We start from the raw sequence: 20,800 nt of genomic DNA, 5'->3' as shown, positions 1-20,800 counted from the left end.
GCAGTGAAAATAGAAGTCCACCCACATAAACTTCACAAACAGTCCACTTCAGTTATCGTATGGAATAGCCTTCCCTGCACAATGCAGTTTTCTAGTGGTCTGCAGCCCTCCATCCTAAATAACCCCCCATTACTGTGGCCCTCTCTTGTACTAAATGCTTGAATTAGGGTGAAAATTGTGACACTTGCTCTGTGGAGCCATCGGACAGGCTTCACTTTATCAACCTTTCGACCAGATCTCGATCGGGCAGGTTAAAAAATCCTGTCGGATCACGGCCGTATCTGTGCGTCTATGTGGTCCCGCAAACCGTATCCGCCCGTATCGGATCCATTATGATCTAATCTTTGGCCCTAGGGCCCATGATCGTATCAGCCCGATATCGCCCACTTCAATGTGGGCATATCGGGGAGAGTCCCGCTCGTTTGGCTACACAGTTTGAAGCCAAATTTGCATATATTTACCCAAGTATGTGACATATATGGACCATAAATGTATATATGTGTTTGAATTTCCTCAGCTGCCAACTGCACTAAGCTCCGCACCTTGCCTGCGTATTGTCACCTAAAATGACTGCATTTATCACACACAATTTATTACATACAAAAATAAAACACCTTACATTTGAAGAGGGCGATGTGACTAAAATGAAAATTGTGCTTATGACTTTTCTTGGCTGAAAATTCAGCTGAACACAAAGCAGCCTGTGTATTGTGTGTTTGTGTAATATTATATATTAACCCACATTTTTAAAATGTATTATCCTCCCACCATTATCCTGCTACCAAATCCTTCATTCTCTTGTGTTCTACATTCATTTTCTTTCTGTGTTCTGTCTTCAACTGTCCTGTTCCCTATATCCCTCTCTGATGCCTCAACCTTCCTCAGCTTTATAGCTTAGCTCTCCTACACGTCTTCTCTTTCAGCAATCTTTTCTCCCCTTTATCTTTAATAAGCTCTTTATACCCTCTACGTTTTACTTTGTTAATTCTTCATTTAAAGCTGCTGTCCTGCTCTGCTGTGACTAACATTCAGGAGCTACACACTTCCCTAGGTCACATCCCGCCCACAAGTCGGTCACGTGGTAGTAACGTCACACTTCCTGAAAGCCTGTCTATGGAGCTGCTACTGCTGCGGCCCATCCACTGGAAAGAGCGGGAGTTGTCAATATAGAACAGTGCTGTTACTAGGCGGGGTTTAATGTCAGAGCGGTGTAACACTACACACAAGAAGGTGGGGCTGCAGCCCGGGTATGTAGGGTGCTCTTGTGTGGGCATTTCTGTTTCTTAACCCTTTCACTGCTAGCTCATGCTTCCCCCCCCCAAAAGAAAATCGTCGCGGAATGCCACGCAGTTTTATTTACTTTAGGAGTCCGTTCCGAGGTGAAGGTATTCGCTTATTTAGCTTGGGCAGTTGCTACCTAGTGGTGCCAGGATGAAGTCTGCTAGTAGTTATCTTTCCAACCTGACAATTGGGTCAGCACGAGTATTGTCTGGCGCTCAATGAAACGTCACTAGGGTTCAATTATAAACACTGGGCAAATTTGCTCCTGGGCTGTAAACCATAGCAACCAATCAGTGACTATCTTTTTTTTTTCCAGCCAGCTGCAGGTTAAAACCCGAAAGCAATCTGGTTGCCATGGGTTACTGCCCAGGTGCAAATAGGCTCAGCTTTTATAAATGACCCCCACTGTATTCAAGGGGAACCCTCCCTAAACAATCTGTGCTTTTGGGGGTTTCTGAGCCACAGCTTAAGAATTAACTAGATAAACAATGTATTGGCTTTGTTTCACAATTACAAGCTTTCCAAATCTGTCTAACTTTGAGGCTACCAAAATGCAAATAATTTGCTAAATTTACTAGTCATGGGCACATTGACAAAGCATGAGAAATATGGGTTTCCCCGGTTCTTCAGAATGCCACAAATGCATGTATTTACCCAACCTGTGTAAAATGTAGAGAGCTGAAGATATGAATAGTGTAATACACATTTGTATGGCTTCAACCTTCTCATCTGCATACAGTACACAGTGTCTGTATTATGTCTTATCCCCTATCCCCAACTAAGGTTGCCACCTGGCCGGTATTTTACTGGCCTGGCCCGTAAAAATGATGGATGATCCCAATGTTATTAATAGGGAAAAAAGATAAATATATAGGAAGGCCGGTATTTTTTTCCAGAAAAGGTGGCAACCCTATCCCCAACAGCGAGGTACCTCCCCTCTATGGATTCTTGACAGGGCCATATGTACTATATAGGGACCCAAACGAGGACCCAAGACTAGGGGGGCAGCTTTGCGTGTCTATATGGTTTAATAAAAATATACATAAAAACATCTCTGGCCACTGCCAGATACTTGCCAGCTAAATCTGGTAGCTGAGGGGAAATGGGGCGCCTGAAGTATCCGTACAGCAAGTCCTTCTGTGCATGGGACGATTGAGGGCTGAGGTCCTTGGGTGGCACTGAATCAAAACACTGCCCTGATTTTTGGAAACTGCTCTTGCAAATTAGTATATATTTCACATTAAAAAAATGCTTTACCAGCTTTAGACCCATTTGACCGATGCCAGTTATGTCCAAATGCATTTGACATGGGTGTAAACATTTTTTGGAGCTTCACCCAACAGGGGAGGGGATTTTATTTGTAATTTTTGTGGGAAGATATTTATTATAAGAGATATTCACTTATTTATCCCTAGCCTAAAAGTTGTGATTTTGCCTGATGTGGGAGTGGGTTGCATTGCATCCATTATCCACTTTACCCTACCATTGTAGAATGGAAGTTGATGATGGTTTTATTTCTACGACTATTGCCTCTATCAGCCAGTTAATCAGAGTTGTGCTATTCTATATTTTAGAGTAGCATCTTTCTTTTATTCTAGATAACGGATCCCTGTACATTTGCCTATCTCTGGGTTCTTTCTGGTAAAAAAACAAGCAAAATAGCATGGAGCATTTTTTTGGCTAGAGAGACCCAGTCCTTGTTGGTAAGGATTTGATTTTCCAATAAAGATGGGGTTTTAGTTTAAACTTTATGTTGTTATTAACTGTAATTCCAATATGTTTTTACCTTCTTTTCAGATAAAATGTCACCCGTACTTTCAGAATATACAATTGGTGGGGTGAAAATCCTCTTCCCATGTAGAGCGTATCCTTCCCAGTTTGCAATGATGAATTCAGTAAGTTCCCCTTAAGCAAGTTTTTATAGCTGTTTTTAGTGAAGTTCCAAGACTTAGCATATAATACACCTGGTTTTTCATACGTTATATATGGTATAAACCACCCTTTTAAAGCAAGTTACAGTTTTAAATTATCGTTTTTATTTTTTTTATTTTTAATGTTCAGTTGCTTTCTCATAGCTAGACACATAAACATATAGACATATAAACGACCTAAATAAAGAGGTAAGTAGTACAAATCCTAATATTGGTAATAAGCTAGCCTGTCATTAGTGCCTTTATTATCTATTTATTTATCTTGGCAAATATTGTTTATTTGAAACTTTTCTGCTGAATTATTAAAAATTTAATAAAGAGAGTTAAAAAAAAATACAAAAAGTGAAATGCAACATAAAGTCGAATGGTGTGTATATGCATCTGATTAGATCATACAATGTGGGCTTATAGGGGTATAGTCACTTGTAATTTAACTTTTGGTATTATGTAGTAGGGATGCACCGAATCCACTATTTTGGATTTGGCCAAACCCCCGAATCCTTCGCGAAAGATTCGGCCGAATACCGAACAGAAGCCGCATCCTAATTTTCATATCCAAATTAGGGGTGGGAAGGAGAAAACATTTTTTACTTCCTTGATTTGTGAGAAAAAGTCATGCGATTTCCCTCCCCGCCCCTGATTTGCATATGCAAATTTGGATTCGGTTCGGCCTGGCAGAAGGATTCAGCTGAATCCTGGATTCAGTGCATCCCTTTTATGTAGACATTTGTCTAGGATTTTTCAGTTATTTCGTTTTTTGTTTAGCAGCTCTCCAGTTTAGTATTTAGCTACTGGATGCTATGATCTTATTGACCATAGCAACCAGATAATTATTTAAAGAGTGCCTGCATAGAAAGATAAGTAATGACTATGAATTTGCAGCCTTACAGAGTTAAAGTTTTTAGCTGCCGGGTCAGTGACACACATTGGACAGCTGGAAAAAGCCAGAAGAGGAAGGCAAATAATTAAAATAACTATAAAAAATATATATTGTTCAGTTCTGTGGGTCCTTACAGCAATTTATAAATAAAGTTAACATTTGTAAAATAAAAACCAATTGTAATGTTGCTAGTAATAGGGCATTCTATAACATGCAAAAAGTTAACTTAAAGGTGAAACTCCCCTTTAAATAAAAAAAAGAGTTTAGTTAAATTCAGCCAATATTTCAGGTTTAGACTTCCTTGCATCTGTTTAATTACTAGATTATTAAAATTTCTCTTATTTATTCTGCAGATTATGAGAGGCCTGAATTGTAAACAGCACTGCTTGCTAGAAAGTCCAACTGGAAGTGGAAAAAGCTTAGCCTTGTTATGTTCTGCACTTGCATGGCAGCAGTCTTTATATGGTAAGACATTGATTGGTTTAAGAGTGCTTAGAATAGATAGGTTTCTTTTTTTTCACATTTCTGTGCTTTCCAAAACGATCATATTTGGCCCTACCAGAGTTTGTCCATAGCCGTCTCAAAAAAACTTTATATGATATTACCATTACCAAAAAAAGAAACATTGAGGGCACATCGCCATGTAAAGTAACTTTAAGAAACAGGTGGCTGCTGTAAAATGGGCGCATAATGCTTTTCAGGAATACCCCTTAATCATCAGCTTATGTTTCAAGGGTTTTCTCGAAATGCGTTGGTGCCCATTTGATATTTATAGGAATACTATACTCCTTTTCAACAGGAGTTCAATGAACAGGGCTTCGGCTGAATATACTTTTCGCCTGTTGGTTAAACCATGAGAATGTAGGTGATATTTTTAAATTTAAATAAATTCAGAAAGATGTTGCTCCATGTCTGGTTTTTGTTAGGTAAATAATTACATTACCAGTGCACAGACATCCCCCCTGCATAATGGACACCTACTACAAGGACATTAACCACCCTGTTTCAATTATCTAAAATGTCACATGTTCACAAGCTGGATAATATTAAAATGATGATGTTGTCCTGGACCCAATGGGGACCTTAAAGATGGCCATAGACGCAAAGATCCTCTCGTTTGGCAACATCGCCAAACGAGCGGATCTTTCCCCGATATGCCATTAACAGTCATGGCTCCGGCGGGATCGGTCGGTCAAAATCAAACCTGACTGATCGACCAAACGAACGATCTCCGCCGGACAAAAGATGGCATACGCCACACACGATCCGAAAATCGTACGAATCCTCGATTCGTAAGATGGGATCTGTGTGTCTATGGCCACCTTAAGAATACCTTGAACCCTAAATTAGACAGTGTATTGGTTTATATTAAGAATCCAACTAAAACGTACACATTTTACCTTTTCCCTGTATTTGCAGAAGGTCTGTATTTAGGTCTGGTGCTGCCCTACGAAACAGACCTCAAGCTGTCCCCCACCTATCCTGATGAATAAAGGGTTACATCACAACCATACCCCCTGCTCGTTTTTTTACAATTGTATTTATTGGAGTTTTGCATTAACAAAAGGACAAATGAAGAAATAAAAATTAAAGAAAAGAAGTTGACCAAAGGGTACAGTTCTCAAGTACATAGAAATGTACAGACATGTATTGTCCACACTCATGTGATGTAGAACATGTCAAGTGCAATCTTGTAATTGAAAAAATCAACAGCAGTATACTGAATTGTTACATTTTGTAAATTCTTAACAACATCCTTAATAAACAGAGTTATTTCTAACAAGTGCCATCCCTGTTAACCTGCAGGGGGAGAATCTTATTAAAGGGATACTGTCATGGGGAAAACATTTTTTTTCAAAATGAATCAGTTAATAGTGCTGCTTCAGCAGAATTCTGCACTGAAATCCATTTCTCAAAAGAGCAAATTTTTTTATATTCAATTTTGAAATCTGACATGGGGCTAGACATTTTGTCAATTTTCCAGCTGCCCCTGGTCATGTGACTTGTGTCTGCACTTTAGGAGAGAAATGCTTTCTGGCAGGCTGCTGTTTTTCCTTTTCAATGTAACTGAATGTGTCTCAGTGGGACATGGGTTTTTACTATTGAGTGTTGTTCTTAGATCTACCAGGCAGCTGTTATCTTGTGTTAGGGAGCTGTTATCTGGTTACCTTCCCATTGTTCTTTTGTTTGGCTGCTGGGGGGGAAAGGGAGGGGGTGATATCACTCCAACTTGCAGTACAGCAGTAAAGAGTGATTGAAGTTTATCAGAGCACAAGTCACATGACTGGGGGCAGCTGGAAAATTGACAAAATGTCTAGCCCCATGTCAGATTTCAAAATTGAATATAAACAAATCTGTTTGCACTGCCCCATGGCTCCCTATCTTATTTTTATTACATAACTATATACCTTCCAATGGTCCTGTTTTTTGCCAAAGAGTCCCACTGTATAATGTATTTATAAAATGTATAATGTACATAAATCAAATAGTTTGCTCCGGTTAGGTTGCTGGGGTTCAAAAGAAAGGGAGAGAGATGCCCATTATGACAGATGCAAAAGTACAGGAATTAAGAACAAATAATTTGTTGAGGGGTACTTGTGTAAAATAATAAAGATCTGATAAAGCAGACCAGGTATTATAAGAAGGGCCTTATTTCACAAAAAAAGTGTGTACTATTCAGGGAAGAAATTTGATTATCCTATAGGTATAAAACTCCTTCATAGCATGATTAGTTTAAGCGGACTATCATCCACTTAAACATAACGAATGTAAGCAGGGAGATACATCTACCATGGAAGATGTTAAATGGTCGAACATACAAAAACTGTTTTTGTTTTTTTTTCATAATAAAAGAAAATGTAATTCGAGGCAACTTTGCATTTTGCTTCATTCATTTCAATTGTTTTGAACTTATTAGTAAGTTTAGTACTTATTAGTAAACTTATTAGTAAATGTAACTGGAGTCGAAGGAAGTGTTTGGAACAGGAGTCAGGAGTTTATTCAGCAGGTTTGCAGCATTGTTTCAGGAGTCAGAGCCTGCAGTGCAGAACATAAATAGCCAGATGGGCACTTCTTTCAATAACATTTACATTTACAACCATTCGACATTTCTAATGAGTGCATGTTGAAAAATTTCTTATCCAAAAATAATAGCTTTTGTATTCAACACCCCCTAAACCTGAAGTGATAGAATGAACTTCTCACATGGCACAGGAATGTACCATTCTATTGCTTTCATTGAGAACACAAAAACTAATTCGCTCATTTCAATCACATACTGCCCAGCAGCCCCGTCTTCCAGGAAACAGACACAATTTTATCACAACACACAATCCCGATTTAAAAGTCCTGCAGCGCTAATGTCGAGCTCCTCGGCTCCTGCCGGAAAGATAGTCCGGACATCACAAGTCCTGTGTCGCAAGATCATGACTGCAAGGGAAACAACTCATCAACGCCATTCCTCGATCCAAGATGGATCAAGGAATGGCCTTTTTAAAGGAGCCTAAAGACTGCAACATTGCCCAAATATAGCTTTCACTTTGTGCATTCCTGGGTGTGACTCTAGCCTTGTTATTTTGATTCTTGTGTACCGACTTCTGCCTGTTAAACTGTATTGACCCTATTCTGCCTGGATTGACCCCTTTGCCTGGACTTTGACCATATTGTTGAACCCTTTTGTACCGTGAACTTGGTGTTACGAACTGCTTCCTCCTTGGTCCTCACTACTAACTGAGCCTTCGGCCCTTACAATGACGTCACACCGCATGTCTATAAATGGATTAAACGCAGTAACCCTGCATGTAGCCGCATTGAGGGAGTGATGAGCTAGGGTAAAATGAATGTGTGTGGTATAAGGATTTTGCTGTGGGCGTCCGCGCACTATTTAACTTTTCTCTGCTTGTAGCTTCTACTTTTGTCTGAAAAAAAGGTACCCATTATTTCTATATTGGTTGGACTCCATGTTTGCTTCCAATAGAGCCTCAGCTTCCAGTGTTTGGACTGGTCTAAGTAATTCATTGTTTTCCCTACTTTGTCACTAAGTAGGGAAACTCTGGGGGAGCCACGGCTCCCCTTGCCACTCAAGTTACAATGCTTATGGTACAACGGAGTTATTTTGCAGCTCTCGAACCTTCAGTTTCAGCAATCTAGTTGCTATGGTCTAAATTACCCTAGCAACCATGCATTGACATTAATAAGAAATTGGAATATGAGTGGAACTCATACTTGGCAATTGCTGACAGTAACTTGAAGCTAGCCGTACACTTAAACGGCCAGCTTCAAGTTACTGTCAGCACCCTCCAAGGCTGGCCATACACTTAAACGAAATTCAGAATGGAAGAGCACCGCTTGTCCTTGTAGAATAAAAATAGCTTTATTGCAAAACTTTTTAGGGCATTACAGCAATGTTTCGGGCCACATTTATCACATACACTAAAAACTATCCCTCGTTTGGTGAGGTGAGATTTAGGGGGGGAATGGCTATCTTAGGAGCAGCGGCGTTTAAGGGGTTGCTGCCGTCCCCCTCCCGCTCGCCGATTTCAACTTTTAGCATCTGAGCTGTTTGGGGGGGCATCTAGGGTTGCCACCTGCCTGGTATTTTATTGGCCTGATTTCAATGTTATTAATAGGGAAAAAAGATAAATATATAGGAAGGCCAGTATTTTTTTTCGAGAAAAGGTGGCAACCCTAGGGGCATCACTAGTGCAGGTAGGGTTGCCACCTTTTCCGGAAAAAAATACCGGCCTTCCTATATATTTATCTTTTTCCCCTATTAATAACATTGGGATTAACCATCATTTTTACCAGCCAGGCAAATGCAAGAGGGGCAGCTGTAAAATGCCAAAGACAGTCACAATTTAGTGGGACTGTTTGGCCTGTTTTGAATCTCAGTCCGGACATGGGCAGGTTAATTGGGATTGCGCAGGTCCAATTTTTTTAAACCCACAACCTGCATTTTTACCTGCTTAGACTGGCTACCTAACCTGCTAGTCAGAGGGTTGCCAGATTTACATTTCATAAACAGCCAAAGACTATCAAAAAAGTAGCCAAAACTCATTTTAAAAGTAGACCAAAAACAGCCCAATTAGTACACTGAACAATCAATATGACAACAGCCTATAGAAGAAGAACTATAATTCTACTTGTATGGCACATGTGATTATCACATACCAGGTGGAGCGGGCTGCAGTCTGTACTACAGACAGGTTGGGACTGATAGGTTAGAACTGCAGCAAAGAGAAATTTCTACACCTTCCTACTCCAATTGCATTCTGGGTATTGTAGTTTTACATAAACCTTGGCTGTAGGCATTTGCAAAAAAAAAAAAAAAAAAAAAAACTATTACCCAACATACACTGGGATGGTACACTAGGGGGGAAACTTTGGCTAGTTATTAAAGTACAAACCCAGCAAAAGACACTTGTGTGTGTCTTTTACAAAAGCTTCACTGCAGCCACTGCTAAGTGGGGACAAGACTTACAACTGTCTTTGGATCCACAGACTTGGAAACTGCTTTGTGCCTCCCCTACCAAATACTTCAAATGTCTGTAACACTGAAAAGAATGCATTGTATCCTTCCTGCTCCAACCTACACTGGAGATGCTGTGGACATACAGGGTCTGGTTAATTCTGCTGCTCTGACCCAGTTAGTTACATATATTTTGCACCTTACCAATACTCATTAAAAGAAGACAACAAAAACATGCAGTTTAAGTTGATCAAAAGTTTATTTGATAAAAAATGATTTGTTAAAAACAATACATATAATTAATAGACAGTTGAAAAACTGTTCTCTGTAAATGTACAACGGCAGTTCTAGTCTTCTGCATTCTGGTTCATTTCAGTAGTCAAGAGCCTTTCTGTTTTTGAAACAATATTCTGTAGTTCATATTTTCCTTTTCTTCTTTGCAGGACTTTCATTTGGCTCTTGAATCTTTACAAAATCTCCTCCACATTTCCGTTTATGTGCTTTTGTGCATGGTGGCCGGTTCATAGTTCTTTTTACGAGTTCTCCACATGGTCCCTGGCATATCCACCAATGGCGCTTCAGTTCATCATATTCTTTATGAAACTGGTGGTAGGTCTATAATATGAGAAAGCATATAACTTATATATAATATAGCATCTTGTAATTGCATTTTATAAATTCATTTAATATGTTTACTTTGCCTTAGCTCTCATTCTTAAATCAGACACAGGTATTTCTGTGACAAAAAATTATAAAAAAAAAAATATAGGGACCATTTTTTTACAGTACAGAAACAAAATATATCACAGCTTTATGTTTCTTGGCCAATGAATTATAAGCATAGAAGACTGGAGTACAAACGCAGCATTACTATATGGGGTTGGGGAACTAATCAACTGGCCCTTACTATTGTCACATATAATGACATTTAACTAATATGTCCTCTATCTGTGCTTTCTCTGATGGAGGTATTGTAGCAGAGTAAACTTATTTCCAGAACTGCTAGGCCTTCATTTGTACCGCATATAAAATATTAATCTAATGAATATATACAGTATCACCCCAGTATAAGCTTAACTGAGGGGATTTTCAGCTAGACTGTGTAATTGTAAAACTGTATGGTGTGCAATCACTTACTGTAATTTTGACTCCAGTCAGTTTTTTAATGCGTCTTACAATGGTATTGAAATGATGCCCCATGATCCAAGTCACCGAGCACAAGTGACAAACTGATACACGTGAATCATTTCATGCAGGAGGATCTGTTGAGTAAAGAAAGATCTAGTTACTTAAATACTATTCATTTAAGAAAGGGAAAAACCTTTATTGTCTCGAACGATTTTTTACAAAACATATAAAATAACTTTCGAAATGTAAAAAAAATACAAAGTTCTTACTTCTGCTGTATTTCTTCGTGGTCGCTGTTCAAGGAGGGGTTTATTCAAGCGGACTATATAGTTTCCGTTACCATCTGGCAAACATAACCCAGCAGCTCTAGAAGACAAAATATGAAGCTTTAACATCCAAGGATTATTGATATATTTCTTGAGTGTAATTTAAGTTTTAGTTTTTACTTGTGTCATATATTATATATGTGAATTTGCCTATAATATGAACTCCCAGCATCCTCTATCAAAGGTTTGCTGTTCTATAAGATTACATGTGTTTTTTTAACCAGGATCTATCAGCCTCTAACCATTATGTTCTCATATATTTTAGTTCATGACTTACGTAGAAATCCTGTAGGTCCATTTTAAGTTAACTTGAGGCAACTTTCCATAAAAGTATTCGCTATTAAATTCATTAAACAGGCCCTGAATATCTGGTTCAATCCCCACTTTGTCCCAGTAGGAATTTTTAACTGAATCATTCTTGAAGGGTGGACGAGTCATTGAGCGTTGTCGAGTTCTTGCTTTTAAACGATGTCTAGTGATGTTTTTCGATGTTGATGTATCCATATTTATTCTCAATTAATTTCTAGTGTTTCTCTTGTGATGTTGCTTTTGCAAATGCAGCTCAAGTGTGAGCGCTTTGAATGATGCTGTCAGTTGCATTGTGATGTCACAATGCAATTGCTTCCTCCTCACTGTGATGTCATCAACTTGTTGGCCACAAGCCATACTATTGTTAACTGAAGGCAACTGTAATTTTTAATCAGGCAACTATTTAAAAATGAACTTTTAATATGTTTTGAAAGTAACTTTGTTATTATTTTGTCTTTTTTTATTAGATTTAGTTATATATATATTTAGGTACATAAATATGTGACTAGGAAAATGAAACTAATCCTCATTTTCATAACCATCATACTATCCCATTCAGTACATACAAAGAAGTACATAATAAGAATACATAAGACTTCAATCTTCATGGGCTTTTATGATTCATTCTGATTTTGGTTAACTTTGATAACTATAAGCCTCTTACAATACAACTGTTCAGAATGTTTTACTGATCTGCTATAATGAGAAGGATGGTGCAGGCAGAGGAGGCAGCCTAGAAAATACCACTGGCCCAGTAATTTAAAGGGGTGGTTCATCTTTTAGCTAACTTTTGGTATGTTATAGAATGGCCAATTCTAGACATCTTCTGTGCCCACCTGTTATACAAGTCAGTAGGTGACTACAGCAAATATGTTGATCTTTTAAGTGTTGAAAATGGCATGACACTCATGGTTTTATACCTGCACTAATACCCTTATAGACGTATTGACTACAAAAGTGAAACCGTTACTAAAAACTGCCTTACTAGGATGGATACTCCAAACCAACTGAAGAGAGGACAGTGGACAAATTCTGAGCTATGTTTATATACTGTTCATATGCAGGAACATATTAGCTCAGAACTGGAAACAAACCACCCTACCAAACATAAAGCTACTTATCTTAACTTAGAAAAACCTTTTGCTATTATACTTGAATTTTCAATATGAAACCCCCTCTAAGAGGCAATGGCACTTATGGGGAAAATATTAATTAACCATACCTTTGTGGTTGAAATCTCAACCATAGAGACATTGGGGGGCAGATTTATTAAGGATTGAGTGTGTTTTACACAAAATTTTGAAATTTCTTACGGTTAAAATAGCCCCACGATTTTGTTTTTAAAGATTTATTAATCCCTGACCCTGGAAATAGTTTGAATCCGAAACTACACTCAATGTAAAAGCTGTCCAGTTCATGTAGGAGTCAAATGGCAGAGGTCCCCTTGAACCATTTGAAGATGTTAATAGCCTTTATGATGATCAAGTTTTTTTCAGAGGGTTTTGCCCTCTAGTCGATAACTTGATCAATTTGAGGTTTTTATTGGGGGGGGGTTTCGCCAAAAACTTGATCAATTTGAGTTTTTGGGTTGCTAACCCCAAACTTGCTGATTCGAGTTTTTTCCATTCAAGCTATAAAAAAACCTCTAAGATTCGACATTTGATTAATGTCCCCCTTGGTGTCTATATGTCAAACCCTCCAGTGCATAAGTCCCCTAACTCTCCCCCTCTTCTTTCATTCCCTATTCTTTTTCCCTTTCTCTGTACTCTCTATCCACTCAATAAGTTGTCTTGAAAAATTATAGATGGAGTAAAACATATCATCCAATGGAAACTAGCCACCCCCTTCTGATTCCGTTGTGTACAGGTGTCCTTTCCTTTTTATTATTTAGATATTTCACACTGACAAATCCTTAGGAAGGGCAACTGAAAAATGCCTTACCCTTTAAACAAAACAGGGATTCTTAATAAATCAGATGAAAATTGATCGTAGGACTGGCCAGATATGGGATGACTTTTGACGTAGTTGGCCAGCTTAAATATATTGCAAATATATAGACAAAGGATCCCTGTTTTGTTTAAAGGGTAAGGCATTTTTCCTTAGCAGCATGCACAAAATGTCTCTGTCTTAAATATATTGATAATGGGTTGAGTTTAGTGTCTATATGTATTTTGTGGTCACAGCCAAATTTCACCCCCGCTTAATGGTTTTAAAAATTAGTGGTGAGCACAACTTTGCCTTGTTTTTTTATAGTTATACAGGCGCAGTGACCAGCTCCATGTTGTAGCTCCCACCCTTCCCAGCTATAGTCAGGTGATCCCACTGGTGTCTAATAAAAGGGCAGGCAAGTTTGGGAGTTTTACTTTGAAAGCAGCTAGTAAGTTGCAGGTAAAACTTAGTCCCTTTTGTAAAATGTATAATGAAGCAAGTAAGTTCTTAATGAATCAGATGAAAATGAGCATAGGACTGGCCAGATATGGGATGACTTTGACGTAGTTGGCCAGCTAAATATATTGCAATATAAGACAAACCAATCCCTGTTTGTTTAAAGGGTAAGGCATTTTTTAGTAGCAGTATGCACAAAATGTCTCTGTCTTAAATATACTGATAATGGGTTGAGTACAGAGGACTCTTGTATTTGTCTATATGTATTTTGTGGTCACAGCCTTATTCACCCCCGCCTAATGGTTTTAAAAAGTAATATATTGATAATGGGTTGAGTTTAGTGTCTATATGTATTTTGTGGTCACAGCCAAATTTCACCCCCGCTTAATGGTTTTTAAAAATTAGTGGTGAGCACAACTTTGCCTTGTTTGTTATAGTTATACAGGCGCAGTGACCAGCTCCATGTTGTAGCTCCCACCCTTCCCAGCTATAGTCAGGTGATCCCACTGGTGTCTAATAAAAGGGCAGGCAAGTTTGGGAGTTTTACTTTGAAAGCAGCTAGTAAGTTGCAGGTAAAACTTAGTCCCTTTGTAAAATGTATAATGAAGCAATAGAATTCTTAATGAATCAGATGAAAATTGAGCATAGGACTGGCCAGATATGGGATGACTTTGACGTAGTTGGCCAGCTTAAATATATTGCAATATATAGACAAACAATCCCTGTTTTGTTTAAAGGGTAAGGCATTTTTTAGTAGCAGTATGCACAAAATGTCTCTGTCTTAAATATACTGATAATGGGTTGAGTACAGAGGACTCTTGTATTTGTCTACATGTATTTTGTGGTCACAGCCTTATTCACCCCCGCCTAATGGTTTTAAAAAGTATATAGAGACAACTGGTTAAAAAGTATATAGAGACAACTGGTTTAGAGACAACAAAACCACTAAACCAGTGGCCAAACATTTTTTGGAGATGGGACACGGGCTACCCACTTTTAAATATTTAGCAATTGACCATGTCCCGGCACCTCGTCGGGGTGGAAACCGTTCCCGGCTATTACTGCAACGTGAATCCTTTTGGATCAAAACTCTTGGTACCATTTCTCCTAATGGACTTAATGAGTATTGCTCACTTAATTGTTTTCTTGACCAGCGTTAAATTCTGTAAAATCATAAGATCTGACTCCACTTGAGCCATTTGACAAATTTTTGTGTTTTTTTCCCCTTTCTTTATAAGTTTGATATTGTATATATATTTAATGTTATATTGCTTTATTTGTAATAATTGATATAGTGGAATTCACCAATCATTTGCCGTGGTGTCACTGGATGGGCGGGACTTTGTTTGGTTTAAATTCTGTAACTTGATTGCTAATTTATATGGTATAGCATCTTGAGAAAGGTTCAAGACCATGAACCGAAACGTCGATGCGGATGCATTAATGTGCTAATAAATAATTTATTATTTTTCAATACGGTGTGCGTGTAACTCTGGAACGCTGTCTACTACAATCTATACACTGCACCCGAAATAATACATGAAGTGACGAGTGCGGACTTACACGGAAGCTGTTTTGTCTTATTCCGGGATTGGATAACCAAGTCCAGCACCGTCGTGATTTCTAACTCCAAATTTGTACCGAAACAGTCCATTCCACCATGGAGGATTTTGCGGAACGAGCGGGTCTTCTGTCAGACTATGCCGAGACGTGGCATGTATCTGAAGCCGACGCTGATCGTGTACTGTGGGCAGGGACACAATCTGAATTGCCGTCCAGTACCAATATCAAAGATGTCGGTAAGGAACTCTCGCGATTAAAAACAACGCGTGACTGATCTGGACCTGCACGGCCTGTTTCTTTCCGACTATTATCGGGCCAAGAAAATTTCCGCGAGGTTTCCGCATTCGTAATATGCCCACTATAGGCAGATGGAACCCGGATTTTTGCAGGAAATGGACCGGCGTCCTTAATCGGTGCTCGCTGGACCTCATGGTTCTTGTCATCGAGGAGGTGTCAATTGAACTTACCAAGGCACGTAAGTCTCTTTTATCATTTGAACTTGAACACCATGATTTACTTACAGCTGATTCTGCTAAGGACATTCTGGCTGCCACAAATGCGCAAGTAGAAACTTACAAAGCAGATATTCTTCGCTTTAAGCGAGATAAATTACGCAAAGTCAACGAAGATTATTCCACACACAAAGTATATCGGTGGTTGAGTGGGGATAAGACACAGCCCTATAAATTTACATCACGCCGTTTTAAGGAACGCCAGAATCGCCCACGCTCTTTACTAACAGTTGACTCTAGTTCCGGGGACTCTGACCCTGATGACAATATAAAAAAAACCCCTAATGCCACACAGGATGGGGCAGCATTGGGCACACAAATTCCTGCATCTAATTTTTAGAAACAGATACGTTGCAAACGCGTCCACCAATTCCCCCTTCATCAAATCGAGGAAAAGATACCCCACGAGGAGGGGTAAGAAGAGGACGATCGCGCCAATAACAACCACGACAGTGTTTAATCTTTCAGCACATACATTGACAGAAGCTGAGCTTTCCCTATTACAAAAAGGCTTAAGTTTTGTGCCCTCCACCAAGTTTGACAGATTTAAATGGGACATTGACTTTTTTAGATTCATTAGGACTTTGAATTTGAAAGATCATTTCGGTGGAGATAATCGGGAAAGCTCTGAACCAGTGAACAATTTGAGACTCAAGAGCACATTCTGTCCACCTACACAGAATGTTGCAATTAAACTCTTTAAACAGGCTATGGACCGCGAGGTTGACCAATTTTGTACCAAGCAGCATAGAATTCACAATAATCTAACAAGGGCAGAAACCTTAGCCATTGATATTCTACGTCAAGATACTTCTATTGTCATTCGCCCTGCCGATAAGGGTGGGGGGATAGTGATCCTTAATTATAGTGATTATAGAGCGGAAATTTTTTCTCAATTATCGGATGTAAGGGTTTATGAACGGCTTAAGGGAGATCCTGTTAAGATATTCAAAATGCATATTGATACTTCATTGCAATCAGCTTTAAATAATGGTTGGATCAACCAGACATTACATGAATATCTAAAACAGGACTTTCCTATATGCCAGATTTTATATGCCCTTCCTAAAATCCACAAAAGCCTTATTGCACCACCAGGCAGGCCTATTGTGTCTGCCAGGGATGGCTTGCTACATCCATTGGGTATTTATATTGATCAAGTGCTCCAACCAGTGGTTCAAACCACACAATCCTATTTAAGGGACACTCCCCACTTCTTAGATTGTATAAAAAATCTTATTCTTCCAGAGGACGACACTTTATTGTTGGCTACTATTGACGTAGTCAGCTTATATACCAGCATCCCACACTGTGATGGTTTGATGGCTGTAGAGAAATCACTTTTGGAATTTTCTGACTATGAGGGACCTCCCATTGGTTTTCTAATTGAATTATTAACCATGTGTCTCAATTTCAATTATTTCCGTTTTGAAGACCAATTTTTTAAACAAATTTCGGGGACAGCGATGGGGGCGCCAATGGCCCCCTCTTATGCAAATTTATACATGCATCAATTTGAACAAACCCATATTTTGCCTAAATTCCACCATCATATTGTGATGTATAAACGGTTCATTGATGATATTGTATTAATTTGGAAGGGTACGATTGAGAGCTTTGAAGGCATGATGACAGAACTGAACCAAAGTTCAGGTTCAATTAAGTTTACATCTAAATGTGGCATTGAATTAGAATTTTTAGACCTTAATTTAAAAATCAATGGGTCAAAATTGGAATATACTTTGTTCCGTAAGAAAACAGACCGCAACACCCTTTTACATGCTTCAAGTTGTCATGCTCCTGCCCTGAAACGATCATTACCAATATCACAGTATTGCAGGGTGTTGAGAAATAACTCTAGTCCATCCAATTGCGCAACACAACTCACACAAATGACCACACGCTTTTTGGAGCGTGGTTATCACAAAAAAGATTTAGATAAGGCACTTAATATAGCAAGAAATAGAATTGTGTCGCCATCAAAACAAAACAGTAATTCCTGCCCTTTAATACTTTCTACACAGTTTAATTATTTATCCCCTTCCATCCAACAAGCGGTTCGATCGAACTGGAAGATCATTAAAGCTGATCCACGGTTGGATATGATTAGTCCCAACCCCCCTATGTTTGGATTTCGTAGGGGTCAAAATTTGAGAGATCTATTAGTTGTGGGAGATCCCGTCAATAGTTATGTACCTCCTAAACCAGACCCAACATGGCTATCTTCAAACAAGTGTGGTTGTTTTAGATGCCCTTCTTGTCTGTCTTGCCGATATGACACCTGGGACAAGTTTTGTACATCCTCGAACAGGACACCGATTTTTGATTAGACATCATATCACGTGTACAACTACACACGTCATTTATTTGATTACTTGTCCTATTACTTGTCGTATGTCGGCAAGACAGACATGATGCTTAGATTACGCATTGATGGCCACAGATCGGCAATTAATACTGCTTTTAGAGACAACAAAACCACTAAACCAGTGGCCAAACATTTTTTGGAGATGGGACACGGGCTACCCACTTTTAAATATTTAGCAATTGACCATGTCCCGGCACCTCGTCGGGGTGGAAACCGTTCCCGGCTATTACTGCAACGTGAATCCTTTTGGATCAAAACTCTTGGTACCATTTCTCCTAATGGACTTAATGAGTATTGCTCACTTAATTGTTTTCTTGACCAGCGTTAAATTCTGTAAAATCATAAGATCTGACTCCACTTGAGCCATTTGACAAATTTTTGTGTTTTTTTTCCCTTTCTTTATAAGTTTGATATTGTATATATATTTAATGTTATATTGCTTTATTTGTAATAATTGATATAGTGGAATTCACCAATCATTTGCCGTGGTGTCACTGGATGGGCGGGACTTTGTTTGGTTTAAATTCTGTAACTTGATTGCTAATTTATATGGTATAGCATCTTGAGAAAGGTTCAAGACCATGAACCGAAACGTCGATGCGGATGCATTAATGTCTGGAACGCTGTCTACTACAATCTATACACTGCACCCGAAATAATACATGAAGTGACGAGTGCGGACTTACACGGAAGCTATATATATATATATATATATATATATATATATATATATATATATATATATATATATATATATATATATATATATGGCACAATGTAATGAGGGCAATTGGCGTGGGTGAAATAGTTGATATGACTTATGGTTAACAGCTGACCAAATGATGGCAGGTGTCTTGTTTATCTTATACTGTTGAAATGTGACATAAATATGTGACTAAGACAATGAAACTAATCATCATTTTTGTAACCATCATACTATCCCATTCAGTACATACTAAGAATGCATAAGAAGACATAACTACCAGTTATGCCCTAACGCTGGAGTGCCCAAAAGCTAGATCGGGATCTACCAGTAGACCTTTAGCAGGTGATCAGTAGATCTAAAGACTGGCCCTGGGGAGACTGGAAGGGTATAGCCCTGTTTGAGGGAAGTGACAAGGCTACATTTTTAAGGTTTGTTAATTCTGCTGCTCTAACCCAGTTTGTTACATATATTTTGCACCTTACCAATACTCATTAAAAGAAGACAACAAAAACATGCAGTTTAAGTTGATCAAAAGTTTATTTGATAAAAAATGATTTGTTAAAAACAATACATATAATTAATAGACAGTTGAAAAACGGTTCTCTGTAAATGTACAACGGCAGTTCTAGTCTTCTGCATTCTGGTTCATTTCAGTAGTCAAGAGCCTTTCTGTTTTTGAAACAATATTCTGTAGTTCATATTTTCCTTTTCTTCTTTGCAGGACTTTCATTTGGCTCTTGAATCTTTACAAAATCTCCTCCACATTTCCGTTTATGTGCTTTTGTGCATGGTGGCCGGTTCATAGTTCTTCTTACGAGTTCTCCACATGGTCCCTGGCATATCCACCAATGGCGCTTCAGTTCATCATATTCTTTATGAAACTGGTGGTAGGTCTATAATATGAGAAAGCATATAACTTATATATAATATAGCATCTTGTAATTGCATTTTATAAATTCATTTAATATGTTTACTTTGCCTTAGCTCTCATTCTTAAATCAGACACAGGTATTTCTGTGACAAAAAATTATAAAAAAAAAAATATAGGGACCATTTTTTTACAGTACAGAAACAAAATATATCACAGCTTTATGTTTCTTGGCCAATGAATTATAAGCATAGAAGACTGGAGTACAAACGCAGCATTACTATATGGGGTTGGGGAACTAATCAACTGGCCCTTACTATTGTCACATATAATGACATTTAACTAATATCTCCTCTATCTGTGCTTTCTCTGATGGAGGTATTGTAGCAGAGTCAACTTATTTCCAGAACTGCTAGGCCTTCATTTGTACCGCATATAAAATATTAATCTAATGAATATATACAGTATCACCCCAGTATAAGCTTAACTGAGGGGATTTTCAGCTAGACTGTGTAATTGTAAAACTGTATGGTGTGCAATCACTTACTGTAATTTTGACTCCAGTCAGTTTTTTAATGCGCCTACAATGGTATTGAAATGATGCCCCATGATCCAAGTCACGAGCACAAGTGACAAACTGATACACGTGAATCATTTCATGCAGGAGGATCTGTTGAGTAAAGAAAGATCTAGTTACTTAAATACTATTCATTTAAGAAAGGGAAAAACCTTTATTGTCTCGAACGATTTTTACAAACATATAAAATAACTTTCGAAATGTAAAAAAAAAAATACAAAGTTCTTACTTCTGCTGTATTTCTTCGTGGTCGCTGTTCAAGGAGGGGTTTATTCAAGCGGACTATATAGTTTCCGTTACCATCTGGCCAACATAACCCAGCAGCTCTAGAAGACAAAATATGAAGCTTTAACATCCAAGGATTATTGATATATTTCCTGAGTGTAATTTAAGTTTTAGTTTTTACTTGTGTCATATATTATATATGTGAATTTGCCTATAATATGAACTCCCAGCATCCTCTATCAAAGGTTTGCTGTTCTATAAGATTACATGTGTT

At 38.3% G+C, this 20,800-nt stretch overlaps 2 protein-coding genes across 4 annotated transcripts; one reads left to right on the top strand and one right to left on the bottom strand.

Annotated features, from left to right (window-relative positions):
• The first annotated feature begins 1,087 nt into the window (after positions 1–1,087).
• LOC108708286 (Fanconi anemia group J protein homolog) lies at positions 1,088–19,716 on the top strand. Of its 3 annotated transcripts, none has more exons than XR_005965461.1 (6): positions 1,092–1,247; positions 2,880–2,984; positions 3,079–3,176; positions 4,446–4,557; positions 10,003–10,168; positions 19,578–19,716. XR_005965461.1 is itself a non-coding variant. In XM_041582220.1 (4 exons), the coding sequence occupies exons 2-4, from the start codon at positions 3,084–3,086 to the stop codon at positions 5,583–5,585; spliced, it is 279 nt and encodes a 92-aa protein (XP_041438154.1). In that variant the 5' UTR covers positions 1,088–1,247; positions 3,079–3,083; the 3' UTR covers positions 5,586–5,947. The 3 variants fall into 3 exon arrangements, 1 of the variants encoding a protein (XP_041438154.1); XR_005965460.1 differs by having other exon boundaries at positions 2,856–2,984; XM_041582220.1 differs by lacking the exons at positions 2,880–2,984; positions 10,003–10,168; positions 19,578–19,716 and adding an exon at positions 5,512–5,947 and having other exon boundaries at positions 1,088–1,247.
• Positions 19,423–20,656, bottom strand: LOC121400001 (DNA-dependent metalloprotease SPRTN-like). The gene is made up of 3 exons (XM_041582219.1): positions 20,531–20,656; positions 20,272–20,394; positions 19,423–19,749 (listed from the first exon to the last, which is right to left on the bottom strand). Exons 1-3 carry the CDS (start codon positions 20,654–20,656, stop codon positions 19,552–19,554), a joined length of 447 nt encoding a protein of 148 aa, XP_041438153.1. The 3' UTR covers positions 19,423–19,551.
• Between the last annotated feature and the right edge of the window lie 144 nt (positions 20,657–20,800).

The sequence above is a fragment of the Xenopus laevis genome, chromosome 2L (assembly GCF_017654675.1).
Source record: "Xenopus laevis strain J_2021 chromosome 2L, Xenopus_laevis_v10.1, whole genome shotgun sequence".
Taxonomy (NCBI): Eukaryota; Metazoa; Chordata; class Amphibia; order Anura; family Pipidae; genus Xenopus; species Xenopus laevis.
Note: the sequence above shows the minus strand (reverse complement) of the source record. Positions and strands in the feature narration are given on the sequence as shown.

Excerpts from the sequence above, each read along its gene's own strand:
- LOC108708286 (XM_041582220.1), top strand. The coding sequence starts at position 3,084 with ATGTCACCCGTACTTTCAGAATATACAATTGGTGGGGTGAAAATCCTC. Across the intron at positions 3,177-4,445 it reads AGTTTGCAATGATGAATTCA|ATTATGAGAGGCCTGAATTG; the intron begins GTAAGTTCCCCT and ends TTTATTCTGCAG. Across the intron at positions 4,558-5,511 it reads ATGGCAGCAGTCTTTATATG|AAGGTCTGTATTTAGGTCTG; the intron begins GTAAGACATTGA and ends CTGTATTTGCAG.
- LOC121400001 (XM_041582219.1), bottom strand. The coding sequence starts at position 20,656 with ATGTTAAAGCTTCATATTTTGTCTTCTAGAGCTGCTGGGTTATGTTGG. Across the intron at positions 20,395-20,530 it reads CACGAAGAAATACAGCAGAA|ATCCTCCTGCATGAAATGAT; the intron begins GTAAGAACTTTG and ends TTTACTCAACAG. Across the intron at positions 19,750-20,271 it reads TGACTGGAGTCAAAATTACA|ACCTACCACCAGTTTCATAA; the intron begins GTAAGTGATTGC and ends CTCATATTATAG.